Source organism: Colossoma macropomum, unplaced genomic scaffold (genome assembly GCF_904425465.1).
Source record: "Colossoma macropomum unplaced genomic scaffold, Colossoma_macropomum, whole genome shotgun sequence".
Classification (NCBI taxonomy): Eukaryota; Metazoa; Chordata; class Actinopteri; order Characiformes; family Serrasalmidae; genus Colossoma; species Colossoma macropomum.
In genome coordinates, this window is record NW_023494804.1 from 16,126,646 (window position 1) to 16,148,292 (window position 21,647).

Below are 21,647 nucleotides of genomic sequence, written 5' to 3' on the forward strand. Positions count from 1 at the left end.
GAGTTTCTCACTGAGCAAGAAAGAAATCCATAATGTAGGAGAACCCTTTACAGTAGGGGTGGGAGTCATCAGAGGTCCCCTCGATACGATTTCCTCACGATACTTGTGCCAGGACCAGATTTTATTGTGAATTTTGTGATGGGAAACCCCTAAATAAACTCTTCAAACTCTCTGTAAGTGTGTAAGTGTTGTAGTAATACTCTTATTTCATTATGTTTTGGTTGGAAAGGAAAATATCCAATCAGGATTGCTCCCTCTGTGGTATCTAGGCAGACACAGCCGAGCGAGCTCTCCCATTGGTTAGGACTTCAGGAGCTGCACTTAAGGGCTTACACACTGGATTAACTACCAACATAATTAGGACGTGACAGAGGAATCAACTATTTAGGGTTTGATTTACAATGGGACCAATTTTGTATGTAAAACCATCACTCTAGTCCTTCTGGAGGTTCTAGATATGTCACTGACTGTGAATATGAGTTGTAGTCTAAGCAATTTTAGGCTGGGGAGTGTAAAACAGTGGTGGCAGCTTTATGTCAGAACTCTTTACTAAAAAGGATGGTCCCACAGGGGGGCAACAATTAGCACTATTTCAGAAGTGGGTTTTTTTCCTTGTTCATCTTCTTACATATTTATCAGATACTTTGACATCAGAATACAAATCATTTTGGCATCTTATTAGTTTAATATAGGGTTTCACAAACTTTTGCAATTGGTGCAAAAAGCTTCCATGTCTCACAATAAGATTTAGGCAACCCAACTGCTATAAAATATGACATATTGTTGCCTATTGAACGTATAATCATGCAACAATAATAAACACCACAAAATTTCCAAAAATCCTCTGTTTGTAATCATTTATCCATGATGGGTGAATTTTATATGATCAAAAAGAGAAATGTTTCAGATTGAAAATACAGCCAGCTATGTTTGTCACATCAGTTATGCATTCTGCCAAGCTGGTCAACAAGCTTGACCTAAGTATAATGTTTTATTTTTGCAAGTAATTGTCACAACAATAATATTTCTCATTTTTAAAATTCTTTGGTTAACTGTCTACATGTTGTAACAAAGTTTTGCAATTTAAAGAAACTAAAAAGCAATCTGACAGCCAACTGGCTATCAATGCTGCTATGGCCAACTGGTCTAATGCACTAAAACAATACATTAAAAATAATAATAATGATGTAATAAATTAATACCCATGCTTATGTATCAATACTATTTTTTTACTGAAAGTATTGTGATAATATTTCGTATCGATTTTTCTTCTCCCACCCCTACTGCACAGTCCTGACTTTTGCTTTAAGTTGACTTGCTACACTCTCAAAAAGATGGTTCTTCAAGGGTTCTTTGCATGGTGAAATGGTTCTTTAGATTGATGCAGAATGTGTTGTACATGGTTATACATAGAACCTTTTTGAAAAGGGTTCTACGTAGCACCGAAAAGGGTTCTGCTATTGCTTTAAGCTTGACATTGTCACAATAGCAGAACCCTTTTTGATGCTATATAGAACCAATTTTTTTTTCAAGTTTGGCTTTCTGATTTATCGATTAGTCAACATAGCAATCCATAGCATTTAGTCCCACCCACTCACACCGAAATAATAAGGCTTGCTTGAGAAAAAGGGGTTCTGCTATTGTTAAAAGCTTGATATCATAACAATAGCAGAACACTTTTTGGTGCTATTTAGAACCACTTTTAAAAAGATCCTATATAGAATCACATACAACACATTCTCCATCAATCTGAAGAACGATTTCACCATGCAAAGAAACATTTAAGCATGCAAATGGTTCTTGGAGTGTTCATAGTTCTATATAGAACCACTGTCTTTACTAAAGAGCCCTTGAAGAACCACTTTTTTAGGAGTGTAGATGAGAATTCTTTCTTTTTGTGAAGTTGCCCTTCAGCACTGTGGCCTACAGACCTAAAACAAGAGCTGAACAGGCTGGAATAAGTGTGTGTAAATATGTGAATAAGCTGTTATAATAATAACTCTGATATGATGCGTCCCTGCAGGTAAATTCTACACAGCGAAAGGAGGACAGAGAGATTTTCTTTCCTCTGCATGAAACTGAAGTCCTCAAACAGAACCGGACGCACTATCAGTCCGGAACCCACTGCAGGAGCTGCTCTCATTAAAGTAGCTTATACTGTGCTAGATAATATCCATGCAATTTTTTTATGAATCAATAAAAAACAAATATTTAGCTATGCATATGAACTATGCTGAATCAGTAGCTCCTTTTATGACTAACAATGTCTGAATTCATCGCCGTGACCTAAATGGCTACGAAGTAAATAAATAAACAATATATTCATACAGTAGCACAGCTGCTTTTGGAGACAATAAATAGGAACGATGGCAACGTCAGTGATCAAAACACAATTAAAAGGGTGTCACGATTAAGACTTTGTGTAAATATATATACGCCTATGTTACAAATTTAACTGGGCACTTTGAGAATCAGACTAATAGAAAAGGAATAAGGCGATAATCAGGCTTTCAGACGGTGTAAATTGGCGTCCTTATACAACTGTATTGGTAGCATATTTATGTATAGAATGTAAGCTTGATACTGAGCTGTTTCAGAGGGAATACAAGCGTTAGTATTGTACACAATGACCATCAAACCTGCCCCTGCAGATCTACCGTCCTGCAGAGTTCAGTTTCAATAAAGTCTAAAAAGCCTTATCCAATAAACTGATTAACCGCAATCAGCTGTATTAGGTCAATGGTTCCAGCTGTAGGCCTCTGTTCTATCCAAACTGCATAGGTCTATGCTCTCGAGCACGCCTTAGCAAATGTTCAAGTCCTTCTGGAGCTCAATCAGGTGCGTAAGAGCTGAAAAATATGGGGAATCTTGACCAGACCCCAAAAATAGCCTGTATAAAGCAATATATCCACCTTGGCATTCCTAATGAACAGTCTTGTTAAAGGTATGCTTCAGCAAAAAATCTAATTCACACAATTCCACACTTATCCCAGATATAATCAATCAGCCAAGGCATTTGGTGTCCAAATGTTGCTTCTTCAGTTCAGAGCTGGAGCTATGAGGCTAATGTAGCTAACAAACAATAGAAGCCAATAGTCACCCAAATCTTTTCTGTGAATACAGCCTTAAAAACATTTTGCTGATCAACTTTGTCCTGTACTGCAAAAAATGTATATCTTTGTAAATGAAAACATCTATCAATATTACGTTGTAAGAATATTTTAAGAATATTCAACCTATTTCTACGTTTGCTTATTTTAAGTAATGTTATCTAGTGAAAGTTTTGTGAACGATGCTTTAAACAACTAAAATTATCTGTCACTTCATTTAGATAAAATTGCTTCAAACAAGTAAAAATGTCTAGAAATAATCTTATAATATTCTTACAACAATCTTACAGTGATAAATATTAGATATGCTGAGTAGATTTAAGATGTTTTCACTTGTTAATACATCATTTTTTGCAGTAGAAAAAGTGTGTAAATATGATGTTTTGCTGGCCTAAAGTATTAGGACAGTGTAACTATTGCTAAGACTAAAGTAAGACTACGTTAAAGTGTGAATGGGGTCATCAATAAAGTGCACAAAGGTATTTTGGATGCAAACTTGCAAAGAAATAATGATCTGAAGCAAACCAGTTGAATACTTTAGCAAAAAGCAAATGACAATGAGTGTGTTTACATGTACTCAATAGTCTGATCATAATCTGATGTCTGCAGGGTATCTGATTATTCAAGTGATCATGTAAATGGCACACTCCGATTTCTTAGAACGGAGTTTGAGCATGTTAACGCTTACTCTGATTTCTTTCGGATTTCTAAGTCTGTGCATGTGCGAACACAGTCCTGCTGTCGGAACAAAACCTTGTATCTCTATTTTTGTCATTTTTCAGTTTTTTACATAATTTAAAAATACCTCTTGCTCATTACATTGTGTGCAAACTTCATGGTGAAGGGACCAAAAGAAATGTCCCAAAATGACTGGGAAACACATCTGGTTCCACTGACTTACATTAAAAGTAAAGTGAGTTTTTTCCTTGGGTGGGCAGCAGGACTGGAAATGGGAACTGTATTAGACTAAAGACTGACCTGAACACTGCAGGAGGCCGATGGTCAGGAGAAGGCCAGTGACCTCTGAGCCCTATGCTTTGCGTTTGAGTTGATAACAGATGGATATGGACCACAGAAGAACGGTGAGCTTCCTATTCTGATTTATTGTACACGGAGACGTAAGTAAGCTGATATGTGTCGAGTTAAAAGCTGATTATTTGTGGTCGTCACGTTGGATTATCCTGAAACGGAGCTGTGTTAGTAACAGATTTGAGTTTATTGAGTCTCCCAGGCAGGTCATAATGAGAGTCCGTATTAGAGCTGATGTTTGTGTTAGAAAAGCGAGACTTTCTTCTTCAGTTCGTTCCGTTTCCACAGTGACAGCCGGTCGAACTCTGTGATGGGCATCCCGAACAGACTCTCAAACTCCTCTGGAGACAGATGCCTCTGACGGAGAGACACAAACAAAACAGTCACTTCACAATTCATCGTATTTCATTGCGCTTGTGTTCATTTACCGCGGAAAGGGGGTGGAATCATTAATGCTTTGATTAACCCTCTGTGGTCCAAGAATTCGCCAAGTGTGTCAAATTCTCTGTTTCTGTATCTGTTCCTGTATCTGTGATAACCCAGCACAGGAATACAGTTCAAACATTTCCTGAATGTGTAGAGTCACTCTTTCCATTCCATCTTATCACGAGATCATACGTGACTCACATCCGGAGTTATGAGGCTATGAAGAGGGGCTGAGATACACGTCATCAGCCTCTCGCCGCGTGGAACTGGTGGATTTGTGTGTCCGTCTACATTCTGTGTGAAACTGACCAATGGACACTCAGGAAATCACTAAGGACCGACCATAATGCCAGAAACCCTTCATTCTTCATTCAGTTCACATCTGAGACACATGTGAAATGGTGTGCAGAGAGTTTACAGTTGCTGAAGTTGCTGCAGCGGTTTTGGAAAGCAGTGATTAAGATAATGGAGCATTTTGATATGAAACATATGAGTGTCATTTTATATGAAGAGCCTTTAAAGGAGGATTTTAGAAGATATGAACAAATCCTGAAAGACCCCAGGAGGTTAAACTGAGTAATGTTTGACACACTTCTGCACATTTTATTGCAATTTCTACTTTTTGCTGTACAGGTCCCATTTTATGTGGATTTTTTTCCAGTATCATAAATTCGTAAATAAAAGGGAACTGTGCATTGAAATGTGCAGTTGTAGGATATTACATTTACATCAAGAATATATATGAGGGGTAGACCTGGATTTTGTACAGTGACAGGCTAGAGAAAGGTAAACATGCTCATTTTTTGGCTCTAATGTCAAGGTAGAGTCAACAACATGCATAATTTCACTGGGGGTGTTAAAAGTCTTGCACACAACTGTATATACTGATGTTTTGTGTGTTTATCTTCAAATCATGCTAATCTTATTATAAATCTGAATAGAATTTAATATGGTCAGCTGCTGCTAAACTGACAAACAAAACATCATTAATGTCATTTATTTTGTAAAACTGTGTGCTGGGCAGTGTAAAAAAGACTTAACTGAGAGAATGTTCAGTGATACCAGAGCTGATTTATGTGGAGCCTGGCCACTTCCTATTTCTGCCGTTATATCAAAAAACAGGCCTGCATAACACCAGAGGGCGCCCGAGAGCGAGTCCTCAATGAACAGGGTTAATGGAGCTAAACAGCTAAAAATGAAAAGTTAAAACAGTTTCTAACCATTTACTCAGAAGTTTAATTTTAGACTGAGTGCTGATTGGTTAGCATTACTGATACTGAGTTTTGACTGGCTGGTGAGCGGAGCAGCTAATTCGCTGTTCGTACTCACTGACGTCATGAACGTACATGAGGCGCCGTTTTAAACTATAAATCGAGTTTAAAAGTTCTTAAAAATATAACAGCAGTGTTAAAATGTTTTATGCTGTTCTGTGTTCAGGATATAAATTAATTCTTTTACATTAAAAGGTTTGAGCATTTCTAAAGTATGATTTTGCTCAAACGCTCCATCTTAACACATTCTTTTTGGACTCGCTCAGGAGCGCCCTCTTGCGTTTGAGAAACCCAGAAGACATTACAGAGTGATAACTCTCCTCTCTCTACAAGTTCTCTGGTGATACCTCAAGTCTGGTCCTGTCCACTCCTGGAGGAAGCTTACAGCGCCCTCTGTGGCTCACAATGAGCATTTCATATGGATAAATCTGTAAGAGAAAGTAAAGGCAGCATCTGTACACTCTGTACTGGACAGATTTACAGGCTACAGGATTAAATAACCAGTATTTAAGCCCACTGGCGACTGATTAGTGAAGCATTATACAGCTTTTTGAAGACACACACATAAAGGATGATTTGTGCTACCGATCCTGATGCCAGTTTAAGGAGGTAAAAATTCAGATAAACAATATCAGCTGATTTCATTTCATGGTCAAAAATTAAGCAGATTTCAGTTTGAAACTGTCAAAATATGACTGTTAGTTCTTAATGGTCAAATTATTAAACACAAATAAACAGTGGTCTTATAATTAATGGAGCAGTGGGGGCGGAGCTACTGAGAACTCTCACCATTTATGATTTAGCTTTGTTATTTAGCGCATATTTTTTGTTAGTTTTCATCTGTTTTATTTACATTACAAATCAAAACAACCTGCCTGATATACACACTTAAAAATTACGGTTCTTTAAGGGTTCTTTGGTAAACATAATGGTTCTATATAGAACCATGAACACTCAAAGAACACTTTGCATGATTAATAGGTTCTTTGCATCATCAAAGCGTTCTTCAGATTGATGGAGAATATGCTGTAGATGGTTCTATATAGAACCTTTTTGAAAAGGTTTCCATATGGCATTCAAAATTGGTTCTTCTATTGTTACAAGCTCTTTTTGATGCTTCTTTTTGATGTTTCAAAAAGGTTCTCTAAAAAAACATCCATCAGTCTGAAGAAACTTTCACCATGCAAAGAACCCTTTAGTCATGCAAAGGGTTCTCTGAGTGTTCATGATTCTATATAGAACAATTTTCTTTACTAAAGAACCCTTGAAGAACCATCAGATCCTTTATCTGCCTAATCTGAAATGGCTAACTCAGTAGAGTTTTCATAGTAGCCAATTTTATTGTATTTTTATTGGAATTTAATCCTAGAAAAATAAAATTGTATTAAGTTTTATATAATTTGGGAAAAGAAGTGAAAAATAAAGCTTCCTAAATGGTTCTTTGCTTTCATGGACGGTTGTAGGATAAGCCTTTAGTTTGAATAGAACCTCTACATTATGTCAAGGTTCTTCAAAAAGGATCCTCAATTTCACAAATCTCTTTTATTTTTAAGAGTGTATTACAATGTGTTGAAAATTAAAGGGAAAATCTAGGCACAAATGAGAATAACACAGGCCGTGGCGTCACCTTCACACTTCACATTTAAATTAGATTCCTCTAAAGTGTTATAGAAATATAAGTGAACTGAATTTTTGGCCAATTTCAACATCTATATGCATTTTGTGGCCAGTAACACTAAAAGGAACTGGTTACTTCAGCTAAAACAGTGAATCTGCTGGACTGGCCACCTCCAAAGTTTTCAGACACATTACATCATTTCCAGAGAATTGCATACTAAACATGGCATTCAGTACATGATAGGTTTGGAGGCATTATGGGATGTGGGTGAGTATGAGGCCGGAGGGTTCAGGAGGAGGAGAAACAGGCAAACTTTGGAGGAGCTTTTCTGACACTCTGAACATTAATGACTCAAAGACAGCCAGTCTGCCTCACCTTCTGCTCCAGAATGCTGGGCAGTGAGTTTCCTCTGTCCATTCGCCCTCTCTGAGCTTCTCCGTTCTACACGCGGCCGAGAACGGAGCCCAACACACAGAAGAGCAGCATGAGCACACACACAGAACACACGCATTCACAGTGTCGGGCTTCAGCATTAAAGCCTTCGTCACGAGAGAGGATCTCACAATAATGAAAGCTCTCAGCCTCATTATCACGTCTGTACGCTTTGCAAATAGAGCATGACATGAGAGAAAAAAGAAAACTCCTGCACGGTTCTGCTCTGTACTGTACTCTATGGTACTGTTCTGTTCTGTGCTGCGTTGTACTGTATTCTATGGTACTGCTTTGTACTGTACTGTACTGCATGGTACCACTCTGTACTGTTCTGTGCTGCACTGCACTGTACTGAACTATACCATTATGCACTGTTCTGTACTGCACTGTACTTTACTGTACTACACTGTACTGCACTGTAGCGTTCTGTACTGCACTGTAATGTTCTATGCTGCACTATACTGTACTGTTCTGTACTTTAGTGTACTGCACTATAGCGTTCTGTACTGCACTGTACTGTTCCATGCTGCACTATACTGTACTGTTCTGTACTTTACTGTACTACACTGTTCTGTACTGCGCTATAGTGTTCTGTACTGCACTGTACTGTTCTATGCTGCACTACACTGTACTGTTCTGAACTTTAGTGTACTGCACTGTACTGCACTGTTCTACACTGCACTGTACTGTTCAACACTGTTCCACATTGCACTGTACTGTTCTGTACTGCACTGTTCGACACTGTTCTATACTGCACTGTACTGTTCTGTACTGCACCGTTTGGCACTGTTCTATACTGCACTGTACTGTTCTGTACTGCATTGTACTGCACTGTACTGTACACTCTGGTACTGTTCTGTACTGTACTGCACTGTACCACACAGTACCGCACTGTACTGTAATGTTCAGCAATGTTCTATACTGCACTGCACTGTTCTGTACTGTACTATATGGTACTGTTCTGTACTGTACTGTACCACACTGTACTGTTCTGCACTGTTCTATACTGCACTGTTCAATACTGCACTGTACTGCACTGTTCTGTACAGCACCATACTGTACTACACTGCACTGCATTACACTGTACTGTACTGTACTGTTCAGCACTGTTCTGCACTGCACTGTTCAGCAATGTTCTATACTGTATTGTTCTATGCTGTGCTATACTTTTCTGTAGTACACTGTACTGCACGGTTTTGTACTGCACTATTCAGTACTGTTCTATGCTGTACAGTACTGTTCTATGCTGTACTGTACTGCTCTGTACTACACTACACTGTACTGTTCTGTACTGTGTACTGACATTACTATCCCGATAAACTACATCATGCAGGTTTTGATGCAGCTCCCTCTCTGTAAAAAAAGGTCAGGTGAACTTATAATGATAAATAACCTTTATGGAGTTATCTTAACTTGAGCGCACTGGAGTTCACCTAACTCAGCATAGCTCACTTTTTCAGTTCTGCATCCTGGGTAGGTAAATGTTACAGCATTTGTGAGGGGGTAAAATGGCATGTACAGACCAATTTGGGTTGGGCGGCAGCAGCAGTCTGTTTTAACAAGTTTTTTTTCTGTGGATCCTGTCCAAATGTCACCCTCTAATTGCAAGGATTCAAAATCAAATGAGCTCTGCAGAATGAAAAAAGGGGTGTGCAGGCTGAACTCTTCAGGGCAGGTCAAATATACATTAGTAGCAAGGAACAGATAAATTAACGAAAAGAAAAAGCATGAAAAGTATGATTGCCTATTAATATAAGCAAAGACCTGCTAATAGTTAGTAGTCATGCGTGATTTACAGTAGAAAATGTGCTTACCTGCACGCCTGGAGAATACAGACACAAAATGAAGACACACAGAGTTAATAATGAACAAATCAGACTGATGGGATCAGAGAATACAGTTACTGAGTTATCAGTTTATTAGGTGAACCAGAGGACCAATAAAGTGACCTTATAAAATGGCCAATGAGTATAGCTAGGAGGTAGGCGTTTCTAATAAAGTGGCCAGTTAGTGGAAGCACAAGGTAGCTAATAAAGTGACAACACTTTTTGACGTACCTGTTCTGACTTTGTCGCTGTCTGAGGAGGTAAAGTCAGCTGACTGCAGCTACAAGCAGGAAAAAAAGAACAAGAAAACACTCTTTAAGGTCCTTTAAACAGAATTTTTGGCAGTGTAGTGTTGGTCTTTGGGGAAGGAAGTGCGTACCCGGGTGAGTCCAGAGCGGCTGCAAGGAGGTAAAGAGGCAGACTTGGATGCACCGGAACCTGCAGAGAGAGGAAAAAATACATGACCCTTTACACTAGATTACTTACCAGCCTGCTCACAGTGTGGGGTGAATAGACAGTAGTGCTATGCACTCTGATTGTTTCTGTGTAAGAAATCTTTATTGGACCAAAATAAGTCCAAACATGATTAAAGTTCTTTGTGGGTTTTACTCACAGAATGTCCCTAATTTTTATGACACTTAAAAGAGTAATAATGCTCAGCACTTTCTAACCACTAGGGGTCATCAGTGACTGGTGAACACAGTGTTTTTCTTATCAGTGATAGGAAGAACAGAAACCACAAACCAAAACAACATCATTAGACCATCACTCACCCAAGTGCATGTGTGTCCTGTCCGGCAGAGAGCGCGTTTTCCTCCGGAAGTGCACTGACTTCTCGATTTCCTCCTTCAGGATCAGTTTGCCCAAGTTGGACTGGATCTGAAAGAGAAACCATATCACTCTTGAAAAAGACGGTTCTTCAAAGGTTCCTTAGTAAAGACAGTGGATCTGTATAGAACTACAGATACTCAAAGAACCTTTTGCCTGCTTGAATGGTTCTATGCATGGTGAAATGTTCTTCAGATTGATGGAGAATGTGTTGTGTATGCAGCACCAAAAAGGGTTCTGCTTGTAACAATATCAGAACCCTAATTACAGCTTGAGTGGGCGGGGCTAAACTGCCATCTGTAGAAAAAACTGATATATGTAAATGTTTCGTAATAAATAAATAAAATGACAGTCATGGTGCTGTAGGTGAAGGTTCTTCTCTGACCTTATTAAGTTCCTGCTCTTGCAGTTTCTTGGCATCCTCAGTCAGGTCCTCAAATTCATCGTCCTCTAAAGCTTTGCCCTGCTCCACCGCCTTCCTCCTCCATTCAATCTCTACAGCGAAATACAGACATACTCCTTATATCACAGTCTGGATCACCGTGTGCTGGTTTAATACAATCTTTCATACAGTTACGATAAAATGAAACAAGTATTTCAAGTACTTATTATTAATAATTATAATCAAATGCACTAAGACGATTTATTTAGCAAAATTATAATAGGTAACAATCTGAGAGATATTAGATATCTAGACCAGATTTAAGGTGTTTTTTCACTTGCTAAAACACAACCCCATTTCCCAAAAAGTTGGAACGCTGTGCAAAATGGAATAAAAAACAAAATGCAATGATGTGCAAATTATTTAAACCCTTTTTTTCATATTTCATTGAAAACAACAAATCAAATTTTGAAACTGAGAAATTGTTTTTTTTTAAATATTTGCCCATTTTGAATTTGATGCCAACAACACGTTCCAAAAAAGTTGGGACGGGGGCAATAAAAGGCTGGTAATGCTGTGTAATGCTAAAAAACACCTGGTTGTTAATTGGCAACAGGTCAGCAACATGATTGGGTATAAAAAAGTACCCCAGAGAGGCTGAGTCTTTCAGAAGTAAAGATGAGGAGGGGTTCACCACTCTGTGAAAGGCGAGCAAATAGTGCAACAATTCAAGAATAACGTTTCTCAACATAAAATAGCAAAGAACTTTTGCTTTCCATCATCTACTGTACATAATATCATTAACAGATTCAGAGAATCTGGAGAAATCTCTGTATGCAAGGGACAAGGCCAAAAACCAGTATTTGCTAGTCGTGATCTTTGGGCCCTCAGGCCACACTACATTAAAACAGACATGGTTCTCTAGTGGAAACACTTCCGAAAACCACTGTCTGTGAACACAGTTCATCACTGCATCCACAAATGCAAGTTAAAACTCTAAAACGCAAAGAAGAAACCATATATAAACAGGATCCAGAAACGCTGCCACCTTCTCTGGGCCCGAGCTCATTTAAAATGGACTGAGGGGAAGTGGAAAAGTGTCCTTTGGTCTGACGAATCAACATTTGACATTCTTTTTGAAATTGTTTGCTTGTTATCAGTGCACAGTTCAAAAGCCAGTATTCATGATGGTATAGAGGTGCAATAGTGCACCTGGCACTTTCAAATCATGTAAAAACAAAAATAAAGCAACAAAAATGGAGATGAAGATTTTGCTCCGACAGTGACGTCATAAATGCTACAAGTTGCAGGGTTTTGAGTTTATTTAGCTAAAAATCAAACTGAATCTTGACCTCAGAATGAAAAATCATACAGAATCTGAAAGTACGCCCATCGATACACTCCTGCAGAGTAATGTAAGACTAGACAATTCACCTTTTTCACTTTATTTACTTAGTTTGTTCATTATGTCACACGCTGAGTAATAATTCAGTCAGCAACTAGAGAGGAAATTTAAGCTGTATGCCCCTCTGCTGTCTGATCCACTCGCAACAGCGCAACACACACTAACACACCAGCACTACATCAGTGTCGCTGCAGTGCTGAGAATGACCCATCACCCAAATAATACCTGCTCTGTGGGGGTCCTGTGGAGGTCCTGACCATTGAACAACAGGGTAACAAAGTATGCAGAGAAACAGATGGACTACACTGTAGAACTACAAAGTGCTTCTACATGGTCAGTGGGATTGATAAGATGGACAGTGAGTGTATGTGAGCACTACTGGCCTGATATCAGTGATGTTCAAAGGATGTTAATGCTAACTTACCCATGCTTGCCAGAGAGGGTGGACAGGGCCAGTATTCAGTCTCTATCTTTGATGGCTGATTGGGGTCCGGAGGTTGGGCTGCTGGGAATTTGGAGGACACTATGATGACGTCCTCTTTGTGTTTATTATGGGCTGCTGCCGATCCCTCTGTGGAGGCAGAGAAGGGCTCATGATGAAACACAGTCACTACAGCAGCAGCACCTGCTTCTCTCAGGCTAATCTAATCTAATCTGATCTAACAGATCATCAAAATATCACATCAACTGCAGATTTCCAGATAAAGATAAAAGAGATCAGAATGGATACCATGCTTGTAAATGGGAGGCTTGCTGTAGATGTTGGTTCCGTTATCTGAAACAAAAGGAAACACAACAAGGATATTACAGCTTGGTCTTTAAACCCTTACATCGCACTGTGGAGGCAGCCTGTATATCGCTGCTGTCAGAGCAAAGCCTTGCATCTCCAAAATGGTATCTTTACAAGGGAAGGAAAAAAACATACTTTACTTTTAATGTAAGTCAATGAAACCAGAATTTTTTCCAAGTCATTTTGGGCCGTTTCCTTTGGTCCATTCATTGTGACATTTACACACAATGTAAAGGACAACAGGCATTTTGAAATAATGTCCAAAACAAAAATGACAAAAATGGAGATACAAGGTTTTGTTCCGACAGCAGTGATGTCTAACTTTCACTGTAACACAAGAAGGACAGTTCTCTGTGCATTTGCTCTCTCACCACATCAACCATCTCTTCTACCCGTCTCGTCTCTAACGTCCTTGTTACATGCCTGTGATGCAGGTTTTGTTTTTCTTTCTCTTTTTTTCTCTCTCTCCTTTCACTCTGCAACACTACAACGCAGGTGTGCAATTGACATCACTGATGCTTGGCTGCACTCTTCTATCCACCAGAGTCACTGCTGTCTGCTGAGGGGCGGGTCTTGGCAAATAAAAGGACCCACTTGAGAGGAGTCGTGTGTGGGAGCTTTTAGCGTGTCTGAGACTTTTGGGGCGCCAGCAATTTTGTTAAGCTGTGCTACTTGACGGACTTGAAAATGCAGTTATGTAGCCAGTAAAGTCTCACTTTGTTGCTCCCTCTCTTGTTCTCTCTCTGTATTGCATCTTTCCTCCAGCGTGATGTGTGGACAGGCAAGTTTTGATGCGCCTGTACATACATGTTTATTGTTTAGACACATGATGTAAGGGGCGAGTGCCATCCGCTTCATTTAGGTGAGGATTAGACCTGGTTAGGAAGGTTAGCTTGAGGTTTATTGTTTTTATTTCTTTTATTCTTGTTTTTTATTTCTAGTCTGCAGATTTTTGGGTCAGTCGGAGTTGACAGTTGTAGAGAGAGTCGAGTACTGTTTGAGGGGCACACGCTCAGATTTTTTGCCTTCCAATTACGCCAATGAAAACTGAGAGCACAAAAGCTGAAAATACAGCAAGCAAACAAAGAGTTCACGTGAGTTCAGTGAGTTCCGTCTGGTTCTGCACCAGCTGAAAAGTTCAGTAGTGTGTGATCCCTAATCGTTTAGTGTGGATTCCCAATATTTCAGTCGCCCCAAAAAAAAACCAGTCGGATAGTGTGAGACGCCAAGTCTTTCCTAATCTGTTCAGACTTTAAAAGTCGTGTAGTGAACCCAATTCAAATCTTATCTCTTAACTCCATACTCATCCTGTGCATTATTAATTCCTAGCAGTTGATAGCTCACTACATCATGGTTTCCGCTTTCTTTGTAAACTTCTTCTTGTATCACACACTTTTTTAGCAAGTGGGAAGTACAGAAAAAAAACATTGACTGAAATTGCAACTACTGTTGCCCTTGTTCATCTGCCAGTACAGTGAGACTTAACTTAATAAAATTACCTAAAACAAGTAAACAATGTCTAGAAATAATCTAGACAATCTTATTTTAAGCTTACAACAGTCGCAACAGGAGAACTGTTTGATTTATCTACTATATTTAAGGTACCATTTTTGGAGTGCACACTGACTATTTGATGTTCAGTGAACCTGATACTTTAAAACAGCCAGTTTACTCAATATAATAAGTTAAAATGATTATTGTTTTACAGTAGATTTGCCTTTTTTTACAGACACACACACATTTTCTCTCTCTCGCATGCCCACTCACTCTCTGAGTTACAGGTGTGGGTCAATGTGGCCCTGAATGAAACAGTGGATGATGAAAGTGATGTGTAATCGAGTCAGGGTGAAACATGTGATATGGTAATGTTACAAAGTTCCTGTCATGTTTCACATAGAAAATTAAGGACAAATCAGGCTTAACAGTATAGATTCATTCGCATGTCGGTGTGGAGAACATTTTGAAGACGTTTTAAAAATGTGAAACACAATATCGCTTGAAGTCGATTCTAATGGTGCTGGTGAGATCGCTTTCTGAACACTGCAAAAAATGAATCTTGGCAAGTCAAACGATCTTAAATCTAGTCAATACACATTCTTAAAAAAGACGGTTCCTCAAGGGCTCTTTAGTAAAGAAAATGGTTCTATATAGAACCATGAACACTCAAAATACCCTTTGCATGATTAAAGGGTTCTTTGCATCATAAAAAAGCACTTCAGATTTATGAAAAATATGCTGTAGATGGTTTTTTATAGAACCTTTTTGAAAAGGGCTCTACATAGCACCAAAAAAGGTTCTTCTATTGTTATGATGTCAGGCTTGGTACAATAGCAGAACCCTTTTGGTGCTATATACAGCACATTCTCTATCAATCTGAAGAATGCTTTCTTGATGCAGAGAACCCATTAATCATGCAAAGGACAAGCCACTCTCAGAATTCAATCACCTTCCTAATTCTAGTTTTACCCTCAGGTTAGGGGTCATACCTGGCCTGTGGAAGTGCTGCAGGGGCCCTTTAGAGGAGGTGCTGATTTTGCGGAGCTGCACTGTAGAGCCCATGGCGGATCCTCCAGGAGAACTCTGCTCAGACCATGGCTTCTGCTCTCTGTTGGCAAAAATCTGACGAAGAACAGATAAAGGATGCAAAAAATGCAAAAAAAATGCAAAAATGCAACAAAGAATATACAAAACATTATATCATAGTGAGTGAAAACATCTTAAATCTAGTCAAGTGAGAGTCTAGTAAGAGTATTATTCTTGAAACAAGCAAACTTACCTGCATTATGTTTCAAAACAAAATAATCCACCAAATGAATCAGACACTTTCACTAGATGAAATGAACTTAAAACAATCAAAAATGTCTAGACACAGGTTAAACAGTCTTAGTGTTCTTACAACAATCTCATGATGAGAAATATTAAATATAATCACTAGATTTCAGATGTTTTCACTCAATGTCATTTTCTGCAGTGTGAGCACATTTCCTAAACACATCTAACGTGATTATGTGGTTTCTGACACACTGTTACACAAACCTGGAGAAAATCCAGACTTAAGGTTGGCTGCTAATGCCTTTAGCTATGCTAACACACTTTAGTCCATGTTTATAGATAACAGTGACTCATAGTGTCAGGTACCACACATTCAAGTTTATTAGTGATACTGAACAACTGTGAAAGTTTGATATTTTCACCACACTATCACTTTAAGTGCACTTTGTAATCAGTCCAGAAAATTGTTCATTTCTGTTGAGTATGTAAGTCATTCACGCTAACATTACTCAGCAGGCTGGTGGAGCTCCGGCTGTGTCAGTGTGGCTCTGCGGATTTATGGCTCACTGTAAACATCTCCAACTGGCAGCTGAGGGTAAAAAGCTTTTCTGAAGTGAATGTATTTTACTTCAGTGTCTGAAAGATGTCCAGGACGCTATTAAAGCCCAGACTGAACGTTCTCAAAAGGCCTGGTACATCCTCAACGAGAACCGGACTTTTATGGTGAGCACAGTCAGACATATTTATCAAGCACTTCAGATTAGGAATGATAATCTGTTAAAGTGATAGTTTGGTAATGAAACAAAAATACAACCTTACCTCAAATGAAGTCAATTAGTTTTAGTACTAGAGCTTTTAGGCTAATGTAGCTAGCAGGTAATGGAAGCTTAAACCCCACCGATTAGCATCATGGACGAAAATCGTTAAAGCATGGACTGCTTCCAAAATCTCATGCACTGACCATCATCTTGGATGACTCCCACCCACCTGTTCTTCCGTCTTCCCTCTAGCAAACGCCTCTGAGCTATCACAGCTCGCCTCAGGAACAGTTTTTTGGACACAACTACAAAATGGCAGAACTCCAAAATAGTGCACTATATAGTAAATAGGGTGCAGTTTTGGACACTAATGCTAATTGGTGGGGTATATGTTTCCATTATTTATTAGCTACATTAGTCTCATAGCTTCAGCACTAAACCTAAAGAAACTTCAGACACCAAACGTGTCTTGGCTGATTTTAATGTTTTAACAGACCCTGTTGGCCACATCGCTGTATTTACCAAGATATGGAAGCCAAACACATCAGATCAGCTCGTTACTCTGAGAAGTGAATAATGAGAACTTTGGAGTGAAAACAGACGTCTGCGATTCCAGACCTTAAATCCAGTTCCCGGTCTGGGATCACTGAACTGCTGATGCAACTGATTGGAATGGCCTGTGTTATACCCACTGTTAATACAAAATCCAGGACTGGACACTGGATTTAGGATCCAGATTTGAAGCCCTTCTACCACAGAGGAACCACTTTAGGTTCCCTTGCAGCCTTTTCAATAGATGGTTCTTTGAAGAACAACTTTCATAAATGTGATGTGTGACTGTGAAGAACCTTTACAAAGCTTAAAGAACCTCCACATACTGTAACGGTTCCATTCCAACTTAAACATTATTGACAGAATGTTATGTTGAAGCCAGAACCCATTCAGGAACCTCAATTATTACATGAGAAGGTTTTTACAGGTAAACAGTAGAATAGCTGTCTCACCTCGGGTGACGGAGGGGGCGAGACAGAGTGAGGAGACATTGATCTCTGGAGGAGAGAGAGGGAGAGAGAGAGAGAGAGCGAGTTACTCTGATAGTTCCTCTGATGAAACAGATCAATAACTGAACTGTATTCTGAATGTGTGCACACGCTTGCCATGCGTAGAGTACCACTTAGTGTAGATGTTACCATGACAACCAGCATCACATGAGTTCAGTCACAGTGAGACGAGCAGCAGTGAGTTAGTGTGTTCAATTGGTGTTCAGTTTTCAGTTGGAGCGCTTGTGTTCTTAACTGCTTTAAAATAATGGCAGGAAAATGTATTTCACAGGTACTTATTACCCTCTGAGGTCCAATAACTCACCCATGTGTCAAATTCTCTGTTTCTATATCTGTTCCTGTATCTGTGATAATCCAGCACAGAAATACAGTTCAAACATTTCCTGAATGTGTAGAGTCACTCTTTCCATTCCATCTTATCACGAGATCGTACGTGACTCACATCTGGAGTTATGAGGCTGTGAAGAGGGGCTGAGATACACGTCATCTGCCTCTCATCGCGTGGAACTGGTGGATTTGTGTGTCCGTCTACATTCTGTGTGAAACTGACCAATGGACACTCAGGAAATCACTAAGGACCGACCATCACGCCAGAAACCCTTCATTCTTCATTCAGTCCACATCAGAGACTCATGTGACATGGCATGCAGAGAGTGATTTTGGAAAGTAGTGATGAAGATAATGTAGCATTTTGATATGAAACATATGAGTGTCATGTTATATGAAGAGCCTTTAAAGGAGGTTTTAAGAAGATACGCACAAATTGAGAGAATGACCTCAGACCACAGAGGGTTAAAAAAGAACAGGAGGAAGAAGTCATGTCCTGCAACATTCTGAGATGTAGTTTGTGTAAGTCTGTTGTTTATTTGCTCATATACTTGTCTGAACAGCTGCTCTGCAGACCAGTTTCTGCTCCTGCCATGTTGAGCATTATAAAAGTCTGTATGTGCGCAGAACGTACTTAAACCTTCCGAATGTCAATGTAATCAGATTCAGGCGTTTACATGGATATTATTCTTCTATTTAATGGATTATTTACAGGATTAACCACCTAGTTCCATCAGATAGAAATTGTATTTGGAATGTCCTCAATCAGACTGGTCTACTCCGACTGAAGTGTTTACATCAGGGGTGCATAACTCCGGTCCTGAAGGGCCGGTGTCCAGCACAGTTTGATGATTTACCTGCTCCAACACACCTGATTACATTTATCTGTTAATTGCCGGAGTTGTGCACCCCTGCTTTACATGGACATATTCTACTCCGAGATATTAATTGGATTATTAACGGATTATTAGCCTACAGCTACACACGGCTACTGACAGGAAAGCTCACAGAAAGTTCCAATTTCACATGCTGATCCATTTTTCTGACCAATGCGCACATGTACGGATAGATTTTAATCAGGTAAAGGGAAATTCCACCATCTTTTCAGAATTTTTGCATAACGTCGCTGTCACACAAAAACTTGCACCTGTATTTTTATGTTTTTTAAATATTTCACTTGAAAACTGCAGTCACCTTTTACATTGCATCAAAGTTTCATGATGAACAGACAGATAGAAACGTTCCAAATTTACTGAGAAAAAAAAATCTTGTTACGTTAACATGCATTACAAGTTACTAATGTTTTTTCCTTCTTCAGTCACTGAGACATTGTTTTTTACAATATTCTCTCTAAATATGGACTTTCTAAACTCCATTTAGGTCAGAGAGGTACATGCTTGTCAGGCAAAATAGTCCCCAAAGAAAACTCACCACTATTTTACCATCATCAATATTCCGTATAAAACTCAGAAGACTCGTGTAGGTTCACTGGTTATTTTGGATAGTAAATAAAATGTCCATATTTGTGTTGTAGTCATGGCGACCCCTGGTTCCTATCACCACCACTGTAAAGACATCTGACTCAGCAAGTTTCTCTTTTACTACTTTGTTTGCATATAAATTATTTAATTATGCAGAAACTTTGGAAAATCAGTGGAATTTCCCTTTACCACACTGAAGTCTAAAGTTATTGTGATTTAAGAGCACACCAGCGTTCAAAAGTTTAGTTTTAGTTTAACAAATTTTATTAAACTTTTTTCAAGTTATCTGTCCGAATATTTGATCTTTATTTTTATAAATACAAAGCTTTCCGGATATCAATTTTATTATAGCTTCATTCTTGGTGTTCTACAGATTTCTTGTCATTTTAGAGCCTTTTACAGCTCTGCTCATCATTCGGGACACAGTAGTATTTCTACATTCCTTTTTACAGCTTCATACTGATTATGCAATCCCTGTGAAGTCGTTCAGTCAATCATTTTTCATCAGTGTTATTAAAAACACTGATTCCAAACATTTGAACAGTAGCATACATTTCATTTATATATGTATAATTAATAAAAATTACAGCATTACATAGCTAGTTACATAACATGACATTTACATATGATTTTGCATTCTGTATAGACACTTTCAAGTCTGCACTTCTCAACAAATGACCGATAACTTGATGAGAACAGCTAGAGATGCAGGAAGTGGGGGTGCTGAGGGGCTGCTGCAGCTCTTCTTTTCAGGACTGCAACTGCTAAAACCATTAATAATAATGCAGAGATCTGAACTTTTTAATAATTTGAGCTCAGCAAAGACTCATGTATGCTTGTTTTATATTTTATATGTTTTATATGTTTTAAGTTTGTATTTTTGTATTTTTATTTGTATATTTTCAAAATCTGCAGTAGCTGCACTGGTTAACTCTGCATTTTCATTACAGTGAGACAAACTGGGGACGTGCCGCTAAAACACACACAGGTTGAGGTGAGGAAAAGTGTATGTAGAGATAGAGGCCAGTTCTGATCCCTACTGGAGCCTAATACTGTTTTAAAACTGTTAAAAAACAATCTAACATAATAATAACGTTGCATCAACCATTATATTTCCCATCTGATGTACTTTCCAATGTTAAATCTCACTGTGTGACTTTGAGCGTGACATAATGTTACCGTGCCAGTTATCAATAATCTGATTGGTTACCGATCTGCTCATTTGCATAAATTTCATCCAGAATGAGAGAGCAGAGAGAGGATGTGCGTCAGCGCTCTGATGTGTCAGTTTTATGTATATGTGGTCGTCTCTCGCCTCGTTATGGTGCAGTATGACACGTTTGATGCAAAGTATCAAATATATTCAAATGGAAAAAGACAAATTTAGAATGAAATCTTCATTCACGTCACATATACACTACTTAAAATTTCAGCACCCCAACTTAAAACACCTTCCCGCATTCCTGAGCACAGCTGAATCTGTGATCTGTGAACAGCGTAAGCTCTGACCTCTCTGCTGCTGGACAGGCCGGTGCGGTCCAGAGCCGAAATGTTGAAATGCGGTTCGTACACCATCAGGTCGGGTCGCTCCACCTCCAGGATGGCCTTATCTTTAGGAATGGCTGCCAGGTCCTTATAACCAATCACCTGATTGTCCATCCTGGCCTGCGGGGCAAGAACAGCCGAGCGGTGAAGCGTTTAGAGAGCGTGCGAAAGTTGTACAGCCCCTACTTCACACAGCGTAAAGAGCAGCTGGTGTTTTTGAATTCAGTTTAAAGACGGAGATGTAAGTTTAGTCCCGACTGCGCTGCTGTATGATATGAAGTTTATGACGACTCACCACAATTGAAGTTGCCGGAGATCCAGGAGCACTGGGACCCCGCGACGACGGAGCCGTTCCCGCCTGCCACAGGGAGAAAGGTCACAGAGAAAGGTCAAAGGTCATTCTTACAGCAGAAGCAGTGTATAGCAGTCTAAATAAGTGAGATCTATATCTGACGACAAATCATCAAAATGGACAAACTGAACACGCCCCCTCTGCCTCAGTGAGAGAAAGGAGTGTGTAGTGTGTGTTTATACATATATATATGTGGTGGTGGTGTGTTAGTGTGTTGCGCTGGTCTGAGTGGAT

At 39.1% G+C, this 21,647-nt stretch overlaps 1 protein-coding gene across 7 annotated transcripts in view; it reads right to left on the reverse strand.

Annotated features, from left to right (window-relative positions):
• Positions 1–1,813: 1,813 nt before the first annotated feature.
• dmtn (dematin actin binding protein) overlaps positions 1,814–21,647 on the reverse strand; it is a 39,606-nt gene continuing 19,772 nt past the window's right edge. For 4 of the 7 annotated variants that reach the window (XM_036594850.1, XM_036594849.1, XM_036594847.1 and 1 more), the window contains exons 3-16: positions 21,357–21,419; positions 21,026–21,181; positions 17,652–17,696; positions 15,604–15,736; positions 13,058–13,102; positions 12,752–12,898; positions 10,926–11,035; positions 10,486–10,591; positions 10,092–10,150; positions 9,944–9,992; positions 9,701–9,708; positions 7,830–7,895; positions 6,184–6,264; positions 3,904–4,496 (exon numbers count right to left, since the gene is read on the reverse strand). In XM_036594850.1, coding sequence (XP_036450743.1) covers positions 4,383–4,496; positions 6,184–6,264; positions 7,830–7,895; positions 9,701–9,708; positions 9,944–9,992; positions 10,092–10,150; positions 10,486–10,591; positions 10,926–11,035; positions 12,752–12,898; positions 13,058–13,102; positions 15,604–15,736; positions 17,652–17,696; positions 21,026–21,181; positions 21,357–21,419 — 1,182 coding nt within the window. In that variant the 3' untranslated portion in view covers positions 3,904–4,382. Of the gene's footprint in view, positions 4,497–6,183; positions 6,265–7,829; positions 7,896–9,700; positions 9,709–9,943; positions 9,993–10,091; positions 10,151–10,485; positions 10,592–10,925; positions 11,036–12,751; positions 12,899–13,057; positions 13,103–15,603; positions 15,737–17,651; positions 17,697–21,025; positions 21,182–21,356; positions 21,420–21,647 lie in introns of all 7 variants that reach the window. The other 3 variants (XM_036594852.1, XM_036594846.1, XM_036594853.1) reach the window with 3 other exon arrangements.